The sequence below is a fragment of the Monodelphis domestica genome, chromosome 4 (genome assembly GCF_027887165.1).
Source record: "Monodelphis domestica isolate mMonDom1 chromosome 4, mMonDom1.pri, whole genome shotgun sequence".
In the NCBI taxonomy this organism is placed as follows: Eukaryota; Metazoa; Chordata; class Mammalia; order Didelphimorphia; family Didelphidae; genus Monodelphis; species Monodelphis domestica.
In genome coordinates, this window is record NC_077230.1 from 43072988 (window position 1) to 43088772 (window position 15785).

Consider the following 15785-nt stretch of genomic DNA (forward strand, 5'->3'; position numbering starts at 1 on the left):
GGGTCCTGGGACCTTCCTTCTTCCCCTTAAATCTGGGTGTTCTAGAATTCAGGCTTTTTTTGGGGGCATGCCTTTTATGTTGGGTCCAGGAGAGGAGGGTCCCCTAGCTCTGTCCTGTTAGTTTTCAGTCCCCTCGAAAGGTGTTTTTGATTGGTAAGGAAGGGTTTGCTGAGGTTTTGAACTGTTGCTGCCTTTAAACCACCATCTTGACTCTGTATATGGATTTTTATATGATAACACTATGTAAAATATAATTTCTGTACAAAGAAGGCAGAATTAGTTTATCTTTATATAAATAGAAGCTGGGGGAGAGAAGAAGAGGAGAGAACATGGAAAAGTATTCTAAAAAAATGGGAGGAAAAATAAATATATAAAAGCTTCTGTCATGTATTGTTGTTCAGACTCCTCCTGCAAATTCATTGTGTGTGTGTGTGTGTGTGTGTGTGTGTGTGTGTGTGTGTGTGTGTGTGTTTGTCTCCTGGACTAATCATGATTTAGTTCTTAAAAGCCTCTGTCTAGAGTGAGTGGATATTTCCTGGTTGCAGAGAGGGAAAATGGAATGGACGTGACATTTATAAACAGAAAGTTTGGTTATATTCATTTCTTCAGATTGCCGGCTCTTGTACGAGGAGGCAAGATTGATAAGTATTGGCCTACAGCTGATGGACGCCTGGTGGAATATGACATAGATGAAGTTGTATATGATGAAGATTCACCTTATCAGAACATTAAAATTCTGCATTCGAAGCAGTTTGGAAATATCCTTATCCTCAGTGGGGATGTCAGTAAGTATTTCCCCTTCTCAATCAAGTCTGGCTGAAATGAAGTCCCTTCATGGTTTGGACTTAGTACAACTTTATTCAAGTTTGCTTTAAGAATATTGAGGCTATAAACTTGCGTAAGACACTATGTATTTAAAACATTTTAGTATTTTAAAGTAAAAACCTTTTATTTAATTGCCATTACTACATTTCCCCCCTCCCAGCACCTCAATGTTATGCAAGGCTATTGGATGAACAGGAATGTTGTTTATCCACAAGCTTCTCCTCCTCCCCAAAATCATGGTACTTGATGCATATTTTTAAAATGTTACATAATTAATTGAAATATTAAATTAAATATTTTCCCATGGCTACATGTTTTCTCCTTCCCTCTGCCCTCCCCCCTCCTGGAGCTGACAAGCAATTCCACTGTATTAATACATATATTCCTATAAAGATGATAATTTTTAAATGTTAAATAAGTATTTTCATTTCTGTGCTTAATTCATTTCCCAATAATCTGCCTGTCCTGCATATTATTTTTCTCTTATAATGGAAAAACAAATGAATCAACCAATGTGTTGACTGCAATGTATAGAATGTATCATTGCCAAATTTCTGCCAAGAAGTTAGTGTGGTTCCAGTGTCAATGATCTTGAATCCAATATTAATGGGATTTGATCTAAATTGTCTTGTTTCATAGTTTTATCTAAATCTGATTTATTCTGTATCTGTTCCTACAAGACTTCTTTTTTTTTTTGAGTTCCTCATTATTCTTTGTGGCATAATAATACAATAACTAGCATTTATGTCATGCTTTAAAATTTTGCAAAATATGCTTTTACAGATACACTACTTTTGATCATAGTACTATTCCATTGTACTCATGTGTCACAACTTGTTCAGCCATTCCTCAAAATATGGGCACTTGTTTTGTTTCTAATATATTTTTTTAAACACTTACCTTCTATCCTGGAGTCAATACTGTATATTGGTTCCAAGGCAGAAGAGTGGTAAGGGCTAGGCAATGGGGGTCAAGTGACTTGCCCAGGGTCACACAGCTAAGAAGTGTCTGAGGCCAGATTTGAACCTAGGACTTCCCCTTTCTGGGCCTGGCTCTCAATCCACTGAGCTACCCAGCTGCCCCCTCTAATATTTTTTAACTAGGTAGTGGGCATATTCTTTTTTTTTTTTTTTTAATATATGAAATAATCAATAGACAAGATGAATGGTTTTGATATAGAAGACACCAAAATCCTTGGTGCTCAAATTTTTCAACAGTAGAAATCACTATGGTTTTATTAAGATGACCTGAAAGATATTACATTACCATATGATTTTTTAATGATCACAGGACATTTCCATTTCACTTGAAGCTGAATTCTTTTCTGTCTTGTTTCCTCCCATTTAATTGTGAACTCCTTGCTTTCCTATTTATATCCATACTTCTTAGCACATAGTGCTTAATGAATGCTTTTATTATTTGTTTTTACCTGCTAATATAATTGGCTCCTAATATGGTTATAATTCAGTTTCTGCCCTGCTACTTGACTGATTGCATCTGAATCATCAGTGCTAGGTAGTAGGGAGATAAACTATTCTCTGGACAATGCACAGAACATATTGGCATTTTGAAAAATAATTATTCTTAAAGGTAAAAATAATTCTTAAGGGATTACAGTAGATTAAATGTTTTTGTTTTTTACTTTTTATGATATGTAAATTCTAAGATTTGTATAAAACACATCAATTCTAACCAATTAACTTGTGAATAAATTTCCATAAGGTCAAAATATCTAATCCTCTTTTTGCTTATATTTTCTGATTCCTAGATTTGGCAGAGAGTGATTTGGCGTATACACAAGCCATAATGGGCAGTGGGAAGGAAGATTACACTGACAAAGAAGTGCTGATTTTGGGCGGTGGAGATGGGGGTATATTATATGAAATAGTCAAATTGAAACCAAAGATGGTCACTATGGTAGAGATATCCTTTTTTTAAAAAAAGTGTCAAATTACAGTGTCTTTATTTTTCTTACCATATGCCTCTGTATTACATTTTCCTTTTTTTTCTAAGGCACATATTCTTAACTTGTGGCCTTTGAACTTTAAAAGAAATATTTTGATAACTTTATTTTTTGTATAATTTTCCCCCTTGTAATTATATATATATATGTGTGTGTGTGTGTATATATATATATTATTTTATTCATTTAAAAACATTAATTTGAGAAGAAGTCCATAAGCTTTGCCAGACTGTTAAATATTTGAAGAATATGCGCCCCTGACACAAGTTTAAGAACCTCTGATAAGGTAATAATCATTAAAAGCTAACCTTGAATAAATGAAGGTATCTCAACATTTTCACTTAATCCCTTTAGGCTTTTTTTGTTATTGTTGTTACAGCAGTGAGCAACAAGATAGCTATCTCCTGTTGTCTGATGTTGTCAAGAATAATCCACCCAAGAGCTGCAAACAAGAGCAGTCTTTGGCATAATGCTTCTTTGTCTCTTGTAGTCATTATAATGGCCTGCCTGAGCCCATAGGGAATTTACAGGAAGAAATCTTTGTTCTTTCAAGTGTCCTTGAAAGCTTTGTCTCTTCAATGCTAAATTTTCCTCCCCTCCTAAATAATCATGTTTTCCTGGAAAGGAAAATAAGATTTTTTGAACTGTTTACAGAATTATGATACAAAAACTTCAGTTTTATAAGAACTATTCTTGCTAACATTTTCTTTCAAAAGTTTGACTATTTAAAAGTCAGTTAACGCAATTGAATATTCTGGGAAGAATTTTTATGCTCCTTAACCAGTTTCAAACATTGACCAAATGGTGATTGACGGGTGTAAGAAATACATGCGTAAAACATGTGGAGATGTCTTAGACAATCTTAAAGGAGAGTGCTATCAGGTAATCCTTTTGTTGTTGTGTACCTTAAACATTAAAGCAGCATTAAGGTTGTTTATGCATCTGATAATGATTTATTGCTAAGACAGTAGATGTTTTACAGCTGCCCATTAAGTAGTTTATATCACTGGTAAGATAAGGCACACACACCATAGGAAAACTATACAAGTTCCCAATGAATGGAAAATGATCTACCACTACTTTCTGGTAACTTAGAAATCCTAAAAGTCATTAATTCAAAAGCGGTGGAAGCAACAGAGATAGCAAGTGATCAGCAACAGATATTTTTCGTGTCAACTGTATACACAGCACAGTGCTAAGGCACTGGAATTGGTGTAAAACTAAATTAGACATTGTATGATTCTTGTCTAGTGGGAGAATAAAGCACTGTAAGGATAGCTATCAATGAACATATTTATTAAATGCCTACTATGTACTCAGCACTCTGATTAAGCAGTGGGGAAAAATATTGTCCAATATAATTTGAGAGGACTGACATAGTAGCTGGTATGGGAGAAAGTGAATAATATATAATATATAGGTATATTGAACTTATAAAACAATATGAAAGTATTCTTTAGACTGTAACTATTTCCTTTCCTTTTCTGTTTATATTCTGTTTTGTATGATAGAGATGATTATATTTCTTCCCCCCATTAGATAATAAACTCCTGAAGACCTGGGGATATATCCAAATTTCCTTTTTATCTTTCCCTAATACCTATTAAAATACTAATAACAAATAACTGTTAAATGGAATGAATCAACTCTGAACTTAATTTTCAAGGTGATTACCCACAAGATTTAAATACAGAGTGGTTAAGGAAAAAAACCATGTTATTATATGCATATCATAGGGAAAGTTCTGTCATAATAAATATTGAGATTCTTTTTTTATAGTACAGAGTTCTGTGCCAGATGCTGGATGAGGTATAAAATTTAATACACATAACCACATCATAAGCATTGGATCACTTACTAGGCATATATTGATCATATTTCCTAGGGGACAAGGACTTTGTTTAACTTATGTTATATTGGAATTCCTGTATATTTTGATAATGACAAGCCCTTAACTGTCAAAAAAAAAAACAACTTAACATGGATTGCAGGTTTTTTTTTCTTTTCCATCTCTTAGAGTAGGGTATAAAAGAAAGGAGTTTGACACAAAGATAGAAAATGGATATAAATTTGAAGGCAATGTCAGATTTTTAAATTTTGCTTTTTGTGAGTTTGAGTCAGAATTGTTGAGGTCTGTTCAAGGGGGACTGAGATGTGCTGATAGTGGTATCTAGTCATTGCTGACAGGCCTTTTAAGAAAGGAAAAATAGAAAATGGCCAAATTAGTGAAATGGGAGGAGGCATTACGTTCCAACTCCCCTTCACAATGGCTCCTGAAAGACTTCAAAATTACATGAGGCCAAGGGTTGATCAGGAAAATCCCAGAGAGCCATTTTCTCAGCCCAGGTCCACATAGGGAGACAACATTGGTTCCCTGGAGCCTGGGTCTTCTAGCCTTCCAGATTAGGGACTGAAAAGCAAGGACCTAAAGCTATCTAGGGGACATGACCAGATTGGTCCTATACCCAAATGTGGTTTTGGCCTCAAAGTGATAGTACAGGACTAGGAGCAATCAGAGCCTGACACTGAAGAGCAGAACTGAGCATCTGAAGTGTGACTGCATCCTTGTGAGTTTCGAGTAATTACTATGCAACCCAGGGTAGGTACCTTAGACCAACTGGCTAGAGGGCAGAGTGGAGATAAAGCTCTGCACCTGGAGTCAGGAAGTCTCCTCTTCCTGAGTTCAAATCTGCCCTCAAACATTTAGCTGTGTGACCCTGGGCAAGTTACTTAACCCTGTTTGCCTCTGTTTCCCCATCTGTAAAATGAGCCAGAAAAAAGAATAGCAAGTCACTTAAGTATCTTTTGCCAAGGAAATCCCACATGGGGTCATTAAGAGTTAGATATGACTCAGTGACATAAAAACACCAGCACCACCTCAGACCAAAGGGCAGCCTTTGAACAGCTAGCAGCTAGATCATGATGATGAGTTCAACCACAGTGTACTAGGACTCCAAACAGGAACATGCCCACAGTTTAATTGCTTGGCACAGTTTTATTTATATTTACTTATATATTTATATTTATATATTTACTCTCAGAATCAATACTGTGAACTAGTTCTAAGGCAAAAGAGCAGTAAGGGCTAGGCAATGGGGGTTGAGTGACTTGCCCAGGGTCACACAGCTGGGAAGTGTCTGAGGTCAAATTTGAATCTAGGACCTCCTGTCTCTAGGCCTGGCTCAACCACTGAGCCACCCAACTGCCACCTAATTGCTTAGAAATTTAAAGGCAAGTCTACAGTTTGCAGAGCTTAGACTTGGAAGTCAGTGATGAGATTTTACTCTGGATCTGACTACTTTGGACACACCAAAAGGGGGCTGTCCCTTAGATCTTTGGTTGGAGCCAAGAAAACATAAAACAAGATTAACCATAGCCAAATGTTCATTTCAGAAGTAGGTAGAGCCTAGCCTTAGTGGGAATTCCAAAATTAGGAAATAAGTGTGGAAGAATTATTATAGTGACAGAGCTCTTCAAATATCTACCCACAAAGCCCCAAAGATAAACAATAGCTTGCACAAAAGTTCAACTAGAATTCCTAGAAGAAATGAAAGAAGAACTTAAAATAGTTTTAACAAGTGAAATGAGAGCACTTAGAAGAAAAATGAATTGTGGGGGGGAAAAAACCCAATGAAGTTTATAAAAACTTAGGGGGGAAAAAAGTTTATCACAAGGTATAAAATTTTATTTAAGCAGCAGACTTATTGAAAGTTAGGGTCAAATAGAAATGATATTGTGAGACGAAGAAACATTAAGAGCCAAAAAGATGGAAAATATAAGACATCTCATCAAAAACTTCTGTCTTGGAAAATAAAGAAGAAATAATTTAAGACTCTGGAGTGTGTGAAAAATATAAAGAAGTTTAGACAATCTGTAAAAAATCATAAAAATAAACTGCTCAGATATCTTGGAACAAGAGAGCAAAGTGAAAATAGAATCTGTTAATCACTTCCTGAAAGAAATCCCTGCAAAAGTCATAGTAACATTCCAGCAACAATCATTGACCTCATTGTCAAAGAGAAAATACTGCAACTACTGCAAGCAGCCAGAAAATAAAGAATGAAAAATACCAAAAGTCACGGTCAGGGTCACTTAAGATCTAGCCATAACTAAAGATGGCAAGAGCTTAGAATATGATATTCCAAGGGGAATGTGATACAGGCTTAATGTAAGCCTATATATAGGGCAAAAAATGTATCTTTAATAAATAGAGGACTTTGGTGAAAAAGAAACACTTAGAAGAAGTTTGAAGTACCCAAGAATTCTGAGAAAAGAATACCAGCAAGAAGTAGTAATAAGCGACTAAAGAAGGATTCAGTGTTTACATTCTTTAATATACAATATTACGCCTGAGCTAAAGTCTTGCCTTTTGCAAGAAGCCTTTCCCAGTACTTTCTCTTTATTAACTCCAATTTATCCTGTATATAAATTGTTTAGATGGAGTTGTTTATATGGTTGTCTTCTCCCATGTTAACTGAGAGTTTTGAGAGAGCAGGGCCTGAGAGAGAAAGAGGGTGAGGAAGAAGGAGAGAGGAGGGAGAGAGAATGTGTGCATATAATAGATGCTTAATAAGTGCTTTATATCTCTATACCAAGATAAGCTTCAAATGACTACATAACTTAGATATGAAGTTTAACTTTGTGAACAAATTAGAGAAATGAGAAGAAAAGTCCTTTGTAGTTAGGGTAGAGGAAGAGTTCGTGATCAAAGGATAGCAGTTCACAAAATAAATTTGGAATACATAGTTTTTGCAGAAATAATGTAGCTAAACTTTGAAAGGGAGCAATACACTGGTTAAAAATATTTGCAGCAAATTTCTCTGATTAAGGTTTTCTTTTGTGAGGATAATCAACAAATGTGCATCAAGTGCTTATTTTATGCCAGGCATTATGTTAAGAATTGGGGATAGAAATATAAGCAGGAAGCCATTCTTGCCATTGCTTATATTCTTTTTTTTTTTAAGTTAAAACTCTTGCCTTCTACCTCAGTATCCATACTGTGTGTTGGTTCCAAGACAGAAGAGTGGTAAAGGCTAGGCAGTGGAGGTTAAGTGATTTGCCCAGGGTCACAACTTGGAAGTGTCTGAAGCCAAATTTGAACCCATGTCTCTAGGCCTGGCACTCAATCCACTGAGCCACCCAGCTGCCCCTAAGGAGCTTATATTTTTAGGAGGAAAGACAACATTGAAAAGGGAGGTGTTGGCGGTTGTAGGGGTCTGGGATGGGAGAAAAGATGGGAGAATGGTAGAGACTTGATACTGTAGAATTGATTCAGCAGTATAAATTGAAAGAGAATGAGAAACAAAAAGAATGAACAGTGAATGAAACCTACACCCCACCTCTTAACAGAGAAATTAAAAATACAGATTGAGACAGTCATTTTTTGGAAGTGATCAGTGTGGGAATTTATTTGACTCAGTTGTTAAGATTTATGCCCCCTTCAGACAGTGAGCTATTTTTTGGGCAAAATTAGCTATTCAAACTGTTGTTTTTGCATAATGGTTTTGATTAGGTAGAAAAAACGAATCTTTTATTACTTCAAAAATCAACTTCTATTTGAAAAGTAAATTACAGAATTAGGTAAAATGCTGAGGCTGTATAAAGATAGAGAACGATGTTCTCTAAATAGTAGGTTAAATAAATTTGTGTTAAAGAATATAATATGTAATAAGTGATATTTGGGGAATAGTAGAGAAAAAGATGGGATAGCTGCAGTCAGGAAGTCTCTTCCCTAGTTCCCCTGGGCAAATCACTTTACCCTGCTTGCCTCAGTTTCCTCATCTGTTAAATGAACTGGAGAAAGAAATGGCAAACCACTCTAGTGTCTTTGCCCAGAAAACTTTAAATGGGGTCACTAAGAGTAAAACACAATCAGAACAACTGAATAGCAAACAGCAGCAACAACAGAAAAGATGGCACAAAAATGGAGTGAGGTAGATGAGCTGTATAGTTACCTCCTGTTTGATAGCAGAGTGACCGGGAGGCGTACAAAGGGTTTGGAGTCCGCTGGCGACATCCCTCACTGAGACAGCCTTGAAGGGAATAAAAGCTGTTCTCTGGAGAAGAAAGGGGTCTCTTACTGTGTGGAAGGTTTTGGATCCTACTTCTTGGAGGGGCCCAGGACCATCTACTAGATATTGTCTTGAAGCTCTGCCTCAGTTATTTTGTTGTGAATTGGACAAATATCTGGCAAATGTACAGGGATCCTTATATATGGGCTAGTAATCTGTTCCTGTTCTGAGATTGATGCCATTAGCATACAAGCCCAAGAAAGTCAGTGTCTCAAGTTAGTGTGATAGAAAAGAGCGGTTTAAAAAAAATACTGGAAGCCAAATAAGTAAATATTTGATAGAAAATAGTTTTCACTTTTCCCTATTTTAACTAATAAAATTAATAATAAATAATAAAATGAAAGATCCCTAATTTAAATTAAGAGCCTATATTCTTGAATATTGGATGATGGGCTTGATATTTAGCTCTTACCAATTGCAGTGAGTAAATTAACATGTCTATTCCCATTTTACAGATAAGGAAACTTGGACTTGGTGGAATAAAGTGACTCATCCAAGGTTACTTGAGTGCCTCAGGAATATGTGATTTTGTTGGTGTGGATAGTTTCCTGTGACAATATAGGTCACAATCCTTTTTTTTTTTTTAAACTGTCTTCATGGATTAATTTACTTTGTAGCCAAGAGGATGAAGCTCAGCTGGTTCTTAGGCAATCGTCTTTTGTCCATATTTGTAGAGCTAGGAAAATCTAGCTACTACTAGTCTCCTAATGTCCCTAGTTTTCTTTTTACCATACTACATTGCTAGTCTTGCATATTACTCTTGGTTTACTGTTATGCTGTCACATCTGGTTTGTATTCAACATTATGGCATTACAGAAGTGTTTACTCACCAATTGTGATTTTTGTTTTTTGTTTTTGTTATCTTCTAAAGGTTCTAATAGAAGACTGTATTCCAGTACTGAAGAGGTATGCCAAAGAAGGGAGAATGTTTGATTATGTGATTAATGATCTGACAGCTGTTCCAATCTCCACATCTCCAGAAGAAGGTGAATTCTGATTTTTCTCCTCTCCTCCCCTCCGCTCCCAGCTAGACAATGAGGGTTAAGTGACTTAAAATTAAAATTAAATTAAAATAAATTAAATTTAAAATTAAAATTAAATTAAAAAATAAAAAAAAATTAAAGTGGTTGGACTCTGAATATTTATATAGGTGGTCACCAGGGATTTGATTTCTAAATCCCAAAATGAATTACTAAAGTAAATGGAAGTGATGGTAGTTTATTTACAATAGAGAGAAGATATTAAGGAAGAGAGAAAAGGGGGAGGGGTGAGAGAGAGAGAGAGAGAGATATGGAGATAATAGACACGGATATCTCTGGCTTCTTTTGATATCAGTTAGAATTTCTAAGCCCCAGCCAGAGGAAAAAAGTCTCAATATGGGTCTTTTCTTGGAGGTTTAGACCTCTGAGAAAGGTAGGGTCACTAAGTCAGCCTTTCACTCACCAACAGTGATGGTCTAAAATGGAAAAGCAGTCTGAGGTCTCCTGCACGGTTCCTCCAGGGGCCCAGTTCCTCCAGTCCAACTCGAATCAGGAGTCAGAGAATCCTCCATCCAACTTGAATCTTGAATTGAATATATCTTTTTCTGGCCTGTGATCCTCTTTTTAAAGATCTTTTTCTCTTGTGTCACCTCCCCTAAATTTCATATTTACCAATCGCAGCACTCTTTAGTTCACACCTTCTTTGGTTAGATTATATCTTTTTGGGTTACTTAACACCTTTTTTGGTTAGTTCACCTTTTGTAGTTAAAATGAGTAGATCTACTTAAAATACTGAGTTACCATCTTTTTGTAGATTAAAATCTAAATAGGTTGTGGATTACAATTCAATCTTCCCAATAAAGGAAGAGCTAAGTATCTTCATTGTTACAATCTGGAGGTAGATAAATCCAATCTTTCCACATGACTTTTCCAGGGTCACACAGCTAGGAAGTATCTGAGGCCATTTGAACCCAGGCCTCCCATCTCTGGGCCTGGCTCTCAATCCACTGAGCTACCCAGCTGCCCCCTAATGTTCCTTTTTCTATTCTGTGATTTAATATTTTTAGTTAGAGATTACTCTTGGCTGAAATAAAAGTATTAGTTTAATTAAAATGGGCTTATTAGATGAATTCTTAAAAGTTAAGCAATCTAGGAGATAAATGTGTTGTCTCATGACAGTTTTAATTTTGCTAATTCTTTTACAAAATGAACTCTGTTGTAACACTTAGTCATTTTCATATATCTGACCATCTTTGGATAGAATAATGAAATCAAGTTATTTTGGTCATGTTAACCAACTAGAGTTATTTGCTGATTCTATTCATTACTTGGTATTTGACCCATATTTGCTGAAATTCATTCTCTATTTAGGCATAGAGAACTCTTCTAGTAATACTAAATATTCAAATTTTGTTTTGATTTTGCTCTAACAACTTACAGGAATCTTTGATAGAATTTTATGCTGGCCTGCGTATTCTAGATAAAGTATCTTTGGGTGATGTTTCTTTTGTTTTTTTTTTTAACTATATGTCTATGTTTATATAAACCTACACTATTATTAAGTAGCTTTATTCAGTGATTCCCTGAAAGTTAACATCAAAGTATAAATCTGGGAGATCAACATCACTAAAGGTGTCATAGAAGATAGTACAGGGAGAATCCAAACAGAAGAATTTCTTATAAAGGTTTATTATTTTATAAAGGTTTCTTCAGTTGTTTGGAGCTTAGAGAATTTAGAGTGGCTGGGAGGATCCAAACACAGATGAAGACAGTAACACCCAGAGGGTCATGACAGTATCCTAGTAGAGCTGGATTTTTTTTTCTTTAAACCCATACCTTCTGTCTCAGAATCTCAATACTGTGCATTGGTTCTAAGGCAGAAGAGCCATAAGGGCTAGGCAATGAGGGTTAAGTGACTTGCTCAGGATCACACTGCTAGCCAGGAAGGCCAGATTTAACCCTAGGATCCTGTCTCTGGACTTGTCTCAACCCACTGAATTGCCAATCTGTCTCCAGAGCTGGAATTTTAAAATCCAGGGCCTGTTATTCCAAATCCAAATCTTAGGATGATCCAGATCAATTTCATCCAACCTTAGGATGGTAGAGCACTTCCTCAGAGAGAAGTGAAGTCACACAGTGACCTCAGCATCGCGTGCCCATGTACTGATGAGCATTTGGATGGAAGCCTCTCCAATGGCTCCATGGCTGCCTTTCTCCATCCTGGACTGCCTTGGGGCTAATTTAAAAAAATTTTTTAAATTTCCATAGTATTTATTTTTGTAAGTGAATAATCTCATAAAACCCAAACCGCAAATCATAGAGATACTGTATTAATAGTAGCAAAAGTCTTATGTGCGTTTATAGAGGACTTGGGGAAAGTCGGGGCTTAATCTTCTCACGGGAAGACATGGTGGCTATACAAACACATCAGTGAGATCATCGATCCACAGAAGGATTGCTTAGTAATGTCTTCTTTGAGATTTTCAGCCCAACCTTTCTGACGCTTAGTTGTGTTCAAGAGCAGCATTGGAAAATAACGTGTATTATGTGATTGCATGCTGATTTTATACATCCTTTCTAGCTCTTGAAATTTGAAGCACTCAAATAGGAGCTAAAATCTCATCAATTTAATACTCTACTTTTTTAGTCCTTTTTTCCTTGGACTTAGCAGATATTTGTAATGGTATACATCTGTCAAACATTAGAGACACTTTCTGGCTCCTGCAATTTGAATTTATATGGTACTCACATTGAGTCAAAATCTCACAATTTAGTCCTTTTTTATTTTTTCTTGAACTTAGTGGATATTTGTAATAGCATGCATCTGTCAAACATTGGGTAGACACTTTCTGACTCTTGAAATTTGAAGTTTCATAGGACCTATGACCATATGAGCTAAAATCTCACAAATTTAGTACTTTACCCATTTCTTTTCTTGGACTTAGTGGATATTCCTAATGGCATGCATCTATCAAGCATTAGACGCTTTTTGGCAGAGAGAGAAGAGGAGAGAGGGAGGGAGAGAGACAGGAAGAAAGAGTTTGTAGAAAACAGAAGGGGGGGAGGGGATTGGACAGCTAGCTGGTTGGCTCAGTGGATTGAGAACTGGGCCATCGAGACTCGAGGTCTGGGTTCAATTCTGGCCTCAAACACTCCCCTAGCTATGTGACCCTGAGCAAGTCACCCCTGTTGCCTAGCCATTACTACTCTTCATGGTAAGGGCTTAAAAATAATAAAATTTGAAGTTACTTAGGACTTGAATATGAGCTAAAATCTCACAAATTTGGTACTTTTTAGTCCTTTATTAGTACTTTACTTTTTTTTCTTGGACTTAGTGGGTATTTATGACATGTGTCTGTTAAGTACTAGATAGACATTTTCTGGCTCTTGAAATTTGAAGGCCTTATGAACTAAAATCTCAACAAATTTGGTACTTTTCCCTTTTCTTTTCTTGGACTTAGTGGATATTTGTAATGTCAGACATTAGGTAGACACTTTCTTTTTTGGTTCTCGAAATTTGAAGTTATATTGGACTCAAATATGAGCTAAAAATCTCAAATTTAGTCCTTTTTAAGTCCTTTTTTAATACTTTTTTCTTGAACATTGTAGATATCCCTAATGGCATGTGTCTATCAATCATTAGACTCTTTCTGGGTCTTGAAATTTAAAGTTAACTATAAGCTTAAAATCACACAAAGTTAGTGTTTTCCCTTTTCTTGGACCTAGTGGATCTTCATAATGATATGCATCTGTCAGGTATTAAATAGACATTGAGTACCTGGCAATTAGAAGGTCATTTGTATGTATGTGTGTGTAGAAAATTCTACATTATATAGTATATATTTTGTTGTTATACAAACATGTATGCATTTTTGATACACATATATCAATAGATATTTACATATTTAACACCTGGCACATAGTTTGCATGGATATATATATATACACACACACATACATGCATATATATTGTGCCTTGTTTTGTGGAATTCTTTTAAGTCAGATTTTAAAAAATTTAAACAGTAAGAAACTTCTTGAATGAAATGCTCAGTAGTCTTTAAATCTTTTTTAAAGCTACATAATTCCTTTCTGCATTTAAACTTTTGTATCTAGATAGGACATATCTCTTATTCCGTCTCTACCCATTGGAGGGCAGTAATGGTGCAGTGGATAGAGTAGGCCTGGAGTCAGGAAGACCCTTCTTTCCCCCATTCAGGCCTGGCCTTGGACCCTTCCAAGCGGTATCACTGAACAAATCACGTTATCCCTCGCCTCTCTTCCGCCTTGGAGCCAATACTAAGTATTGATTCTTAGATAGAAGGTAAGGGTTTAAAAGAAGGAAGGGACCCCTGTGCTGAGACCTGAAGGAAGCCAGCAGGCCTATGAGGCAGGAGGGAAGGAGGAAGAAGCCGCTAGGTCCAAGGTGCAGCCAGGCCTTAGCTGGCTTTAGATGAGTACTGGGTATGAGGAGCTGCAAAAGCATCCCTTCTAGCTGCATTAAGAATATCCAGGCAGGAAGGGTAGACTGTGTCCAGGTTGTAAAGAAATTTGAGTATCAAAAAAGTTGGTGTTTGTTCTTGGGACATTGGACAGCCCCTTGTTTATCAAGTAGGCCTTATCTACTTTAGGAACAATTATTCTGGCAGCTGTGTATGGAGTTTATAGATAGTGGCATAATCAAAATGGGGAAAATTGGGATCTCCCTCTTAGGGTTTATTCCAGCCCTGTTTCTTACTACATTTGTGTACCTAAATAGAGCTGTTGACGTTCCTTGACCTCTTCTGCAAATTGAGAAGCTGAGAACCATTGACTTGAAAATATTTTCTTGCTCCTAAGTTTATTATGGTCTTGTGGAATTTTTTAAAGTCAGATTTAAAAAATTTTAAACAGCAAGGAACTTATTGAATGAAATGCTCAATAGTCTTTACATTTTTTTTTAAAGCGACATAACTCCTTTCTGCATTTAAATTTTTGTATCTAGATTCCACGTGGGAATTTCTCAGACTGATCCTTGACCTTTCAATGAAAGTATTGAAACATGATGGAAAATACTTTACACAGGTACGCTCCTTAACCTCATTCTCCACTCTCTTGATGAGTTTAGAATCTAGTGTATTTAAGAAAAAATTGAAGTATGTTCAGATCATAGAAAGGAGTCGGAGAAAAAGTTTTATTTTTATTTTTTTATCTGATGGTACAACAGCAGGCCTATGTTGTTTCATGGGAGTTTTAACTCTTTTAAAGATTTAGTTCTGTCATTTTTGGTGCCTGAGGTTCCCCTGATTTGTGTTAGATTTTTATAGAAAGTGACTGTTGATTTATTCACATTCTCACAGGCCTTATATACAAATTTGATGATGATGATGATACTAGTTAACAAAAAAGCTGGTATATATTATTTACAATGTGCCAGGCACTGTGCAAAACACTTTATAATATCTTATTTTCTCTTTACAACCCTTAGGAAGTGGGTGCTACTATCTCAAAACTGAAGGGAACGGGTTAAGTGACTTGCTTAGGTTCATATAGATACTGTCTAAGACTGGATTTGGTTTCAGGTTTTTCCTGACTCCAGGATCTAGGCAAGGCAACCAACTGGTACAGTGGATAGAGCACAAGTCTTCTTGTCTGGGAGACCTGAGTTTGAATTCTGTCTCAAGACATTCCCTAGCTAGGATAACTTCTAGGCAAATCACTTGGTTTCTTCATGCCTCAATTTCTTCATGTCAAAGGAAGATAATAATATACTTTAATCTTAATAAGGTTGTTAATGAATCCAGTCAGTTAACTTTTTACAAATCTTAAAGAACTCTTTATTTTTTATTTAAAAAAAATTAAATGTTCTCACTTTTGCAAAGAAGTGGGGAGAGAAATTATCTTTTTTTTTTTACTGTGCTGTAACTTATTCATTTGTTGATTGATTTAGAATATTTTTCCATGATTACA

The 15785-nt window shown here is 35.9% G+C and overlaps 1 protein-coding gene across 2 annotated transcripts in view; it reads left to right on the plus strand.

Moving 5' to 3' along the window:
* Positions 1-15785, plus strand: part of SMS (spermine synthase) — a 65325-nt gene that overhangs the window by 33095 nt on the left and 16445 nt on the right. For both annotated transcript variants that reach the window (XM_007493425.3, XM_056793355.1), the window contains exons 5-9: positions 610-785; positions 2594-2748; positions 3581-3670; positions 9731-9845; positions 14821-14900. In XM_007493425.3, the coding sequence (XP_007493487.1) occupies positions 610-785; positions 2594-2748; positions 3581-3670; positions 9731-9845; positions 14821-14900 (616 nt within the window). The remainder of the gene's footprint in view (positions 1-609; positions 786-2593; positions 2749-3580; positions 3671-9730; positions 9846-14820; positions 14901-15785) is intronic.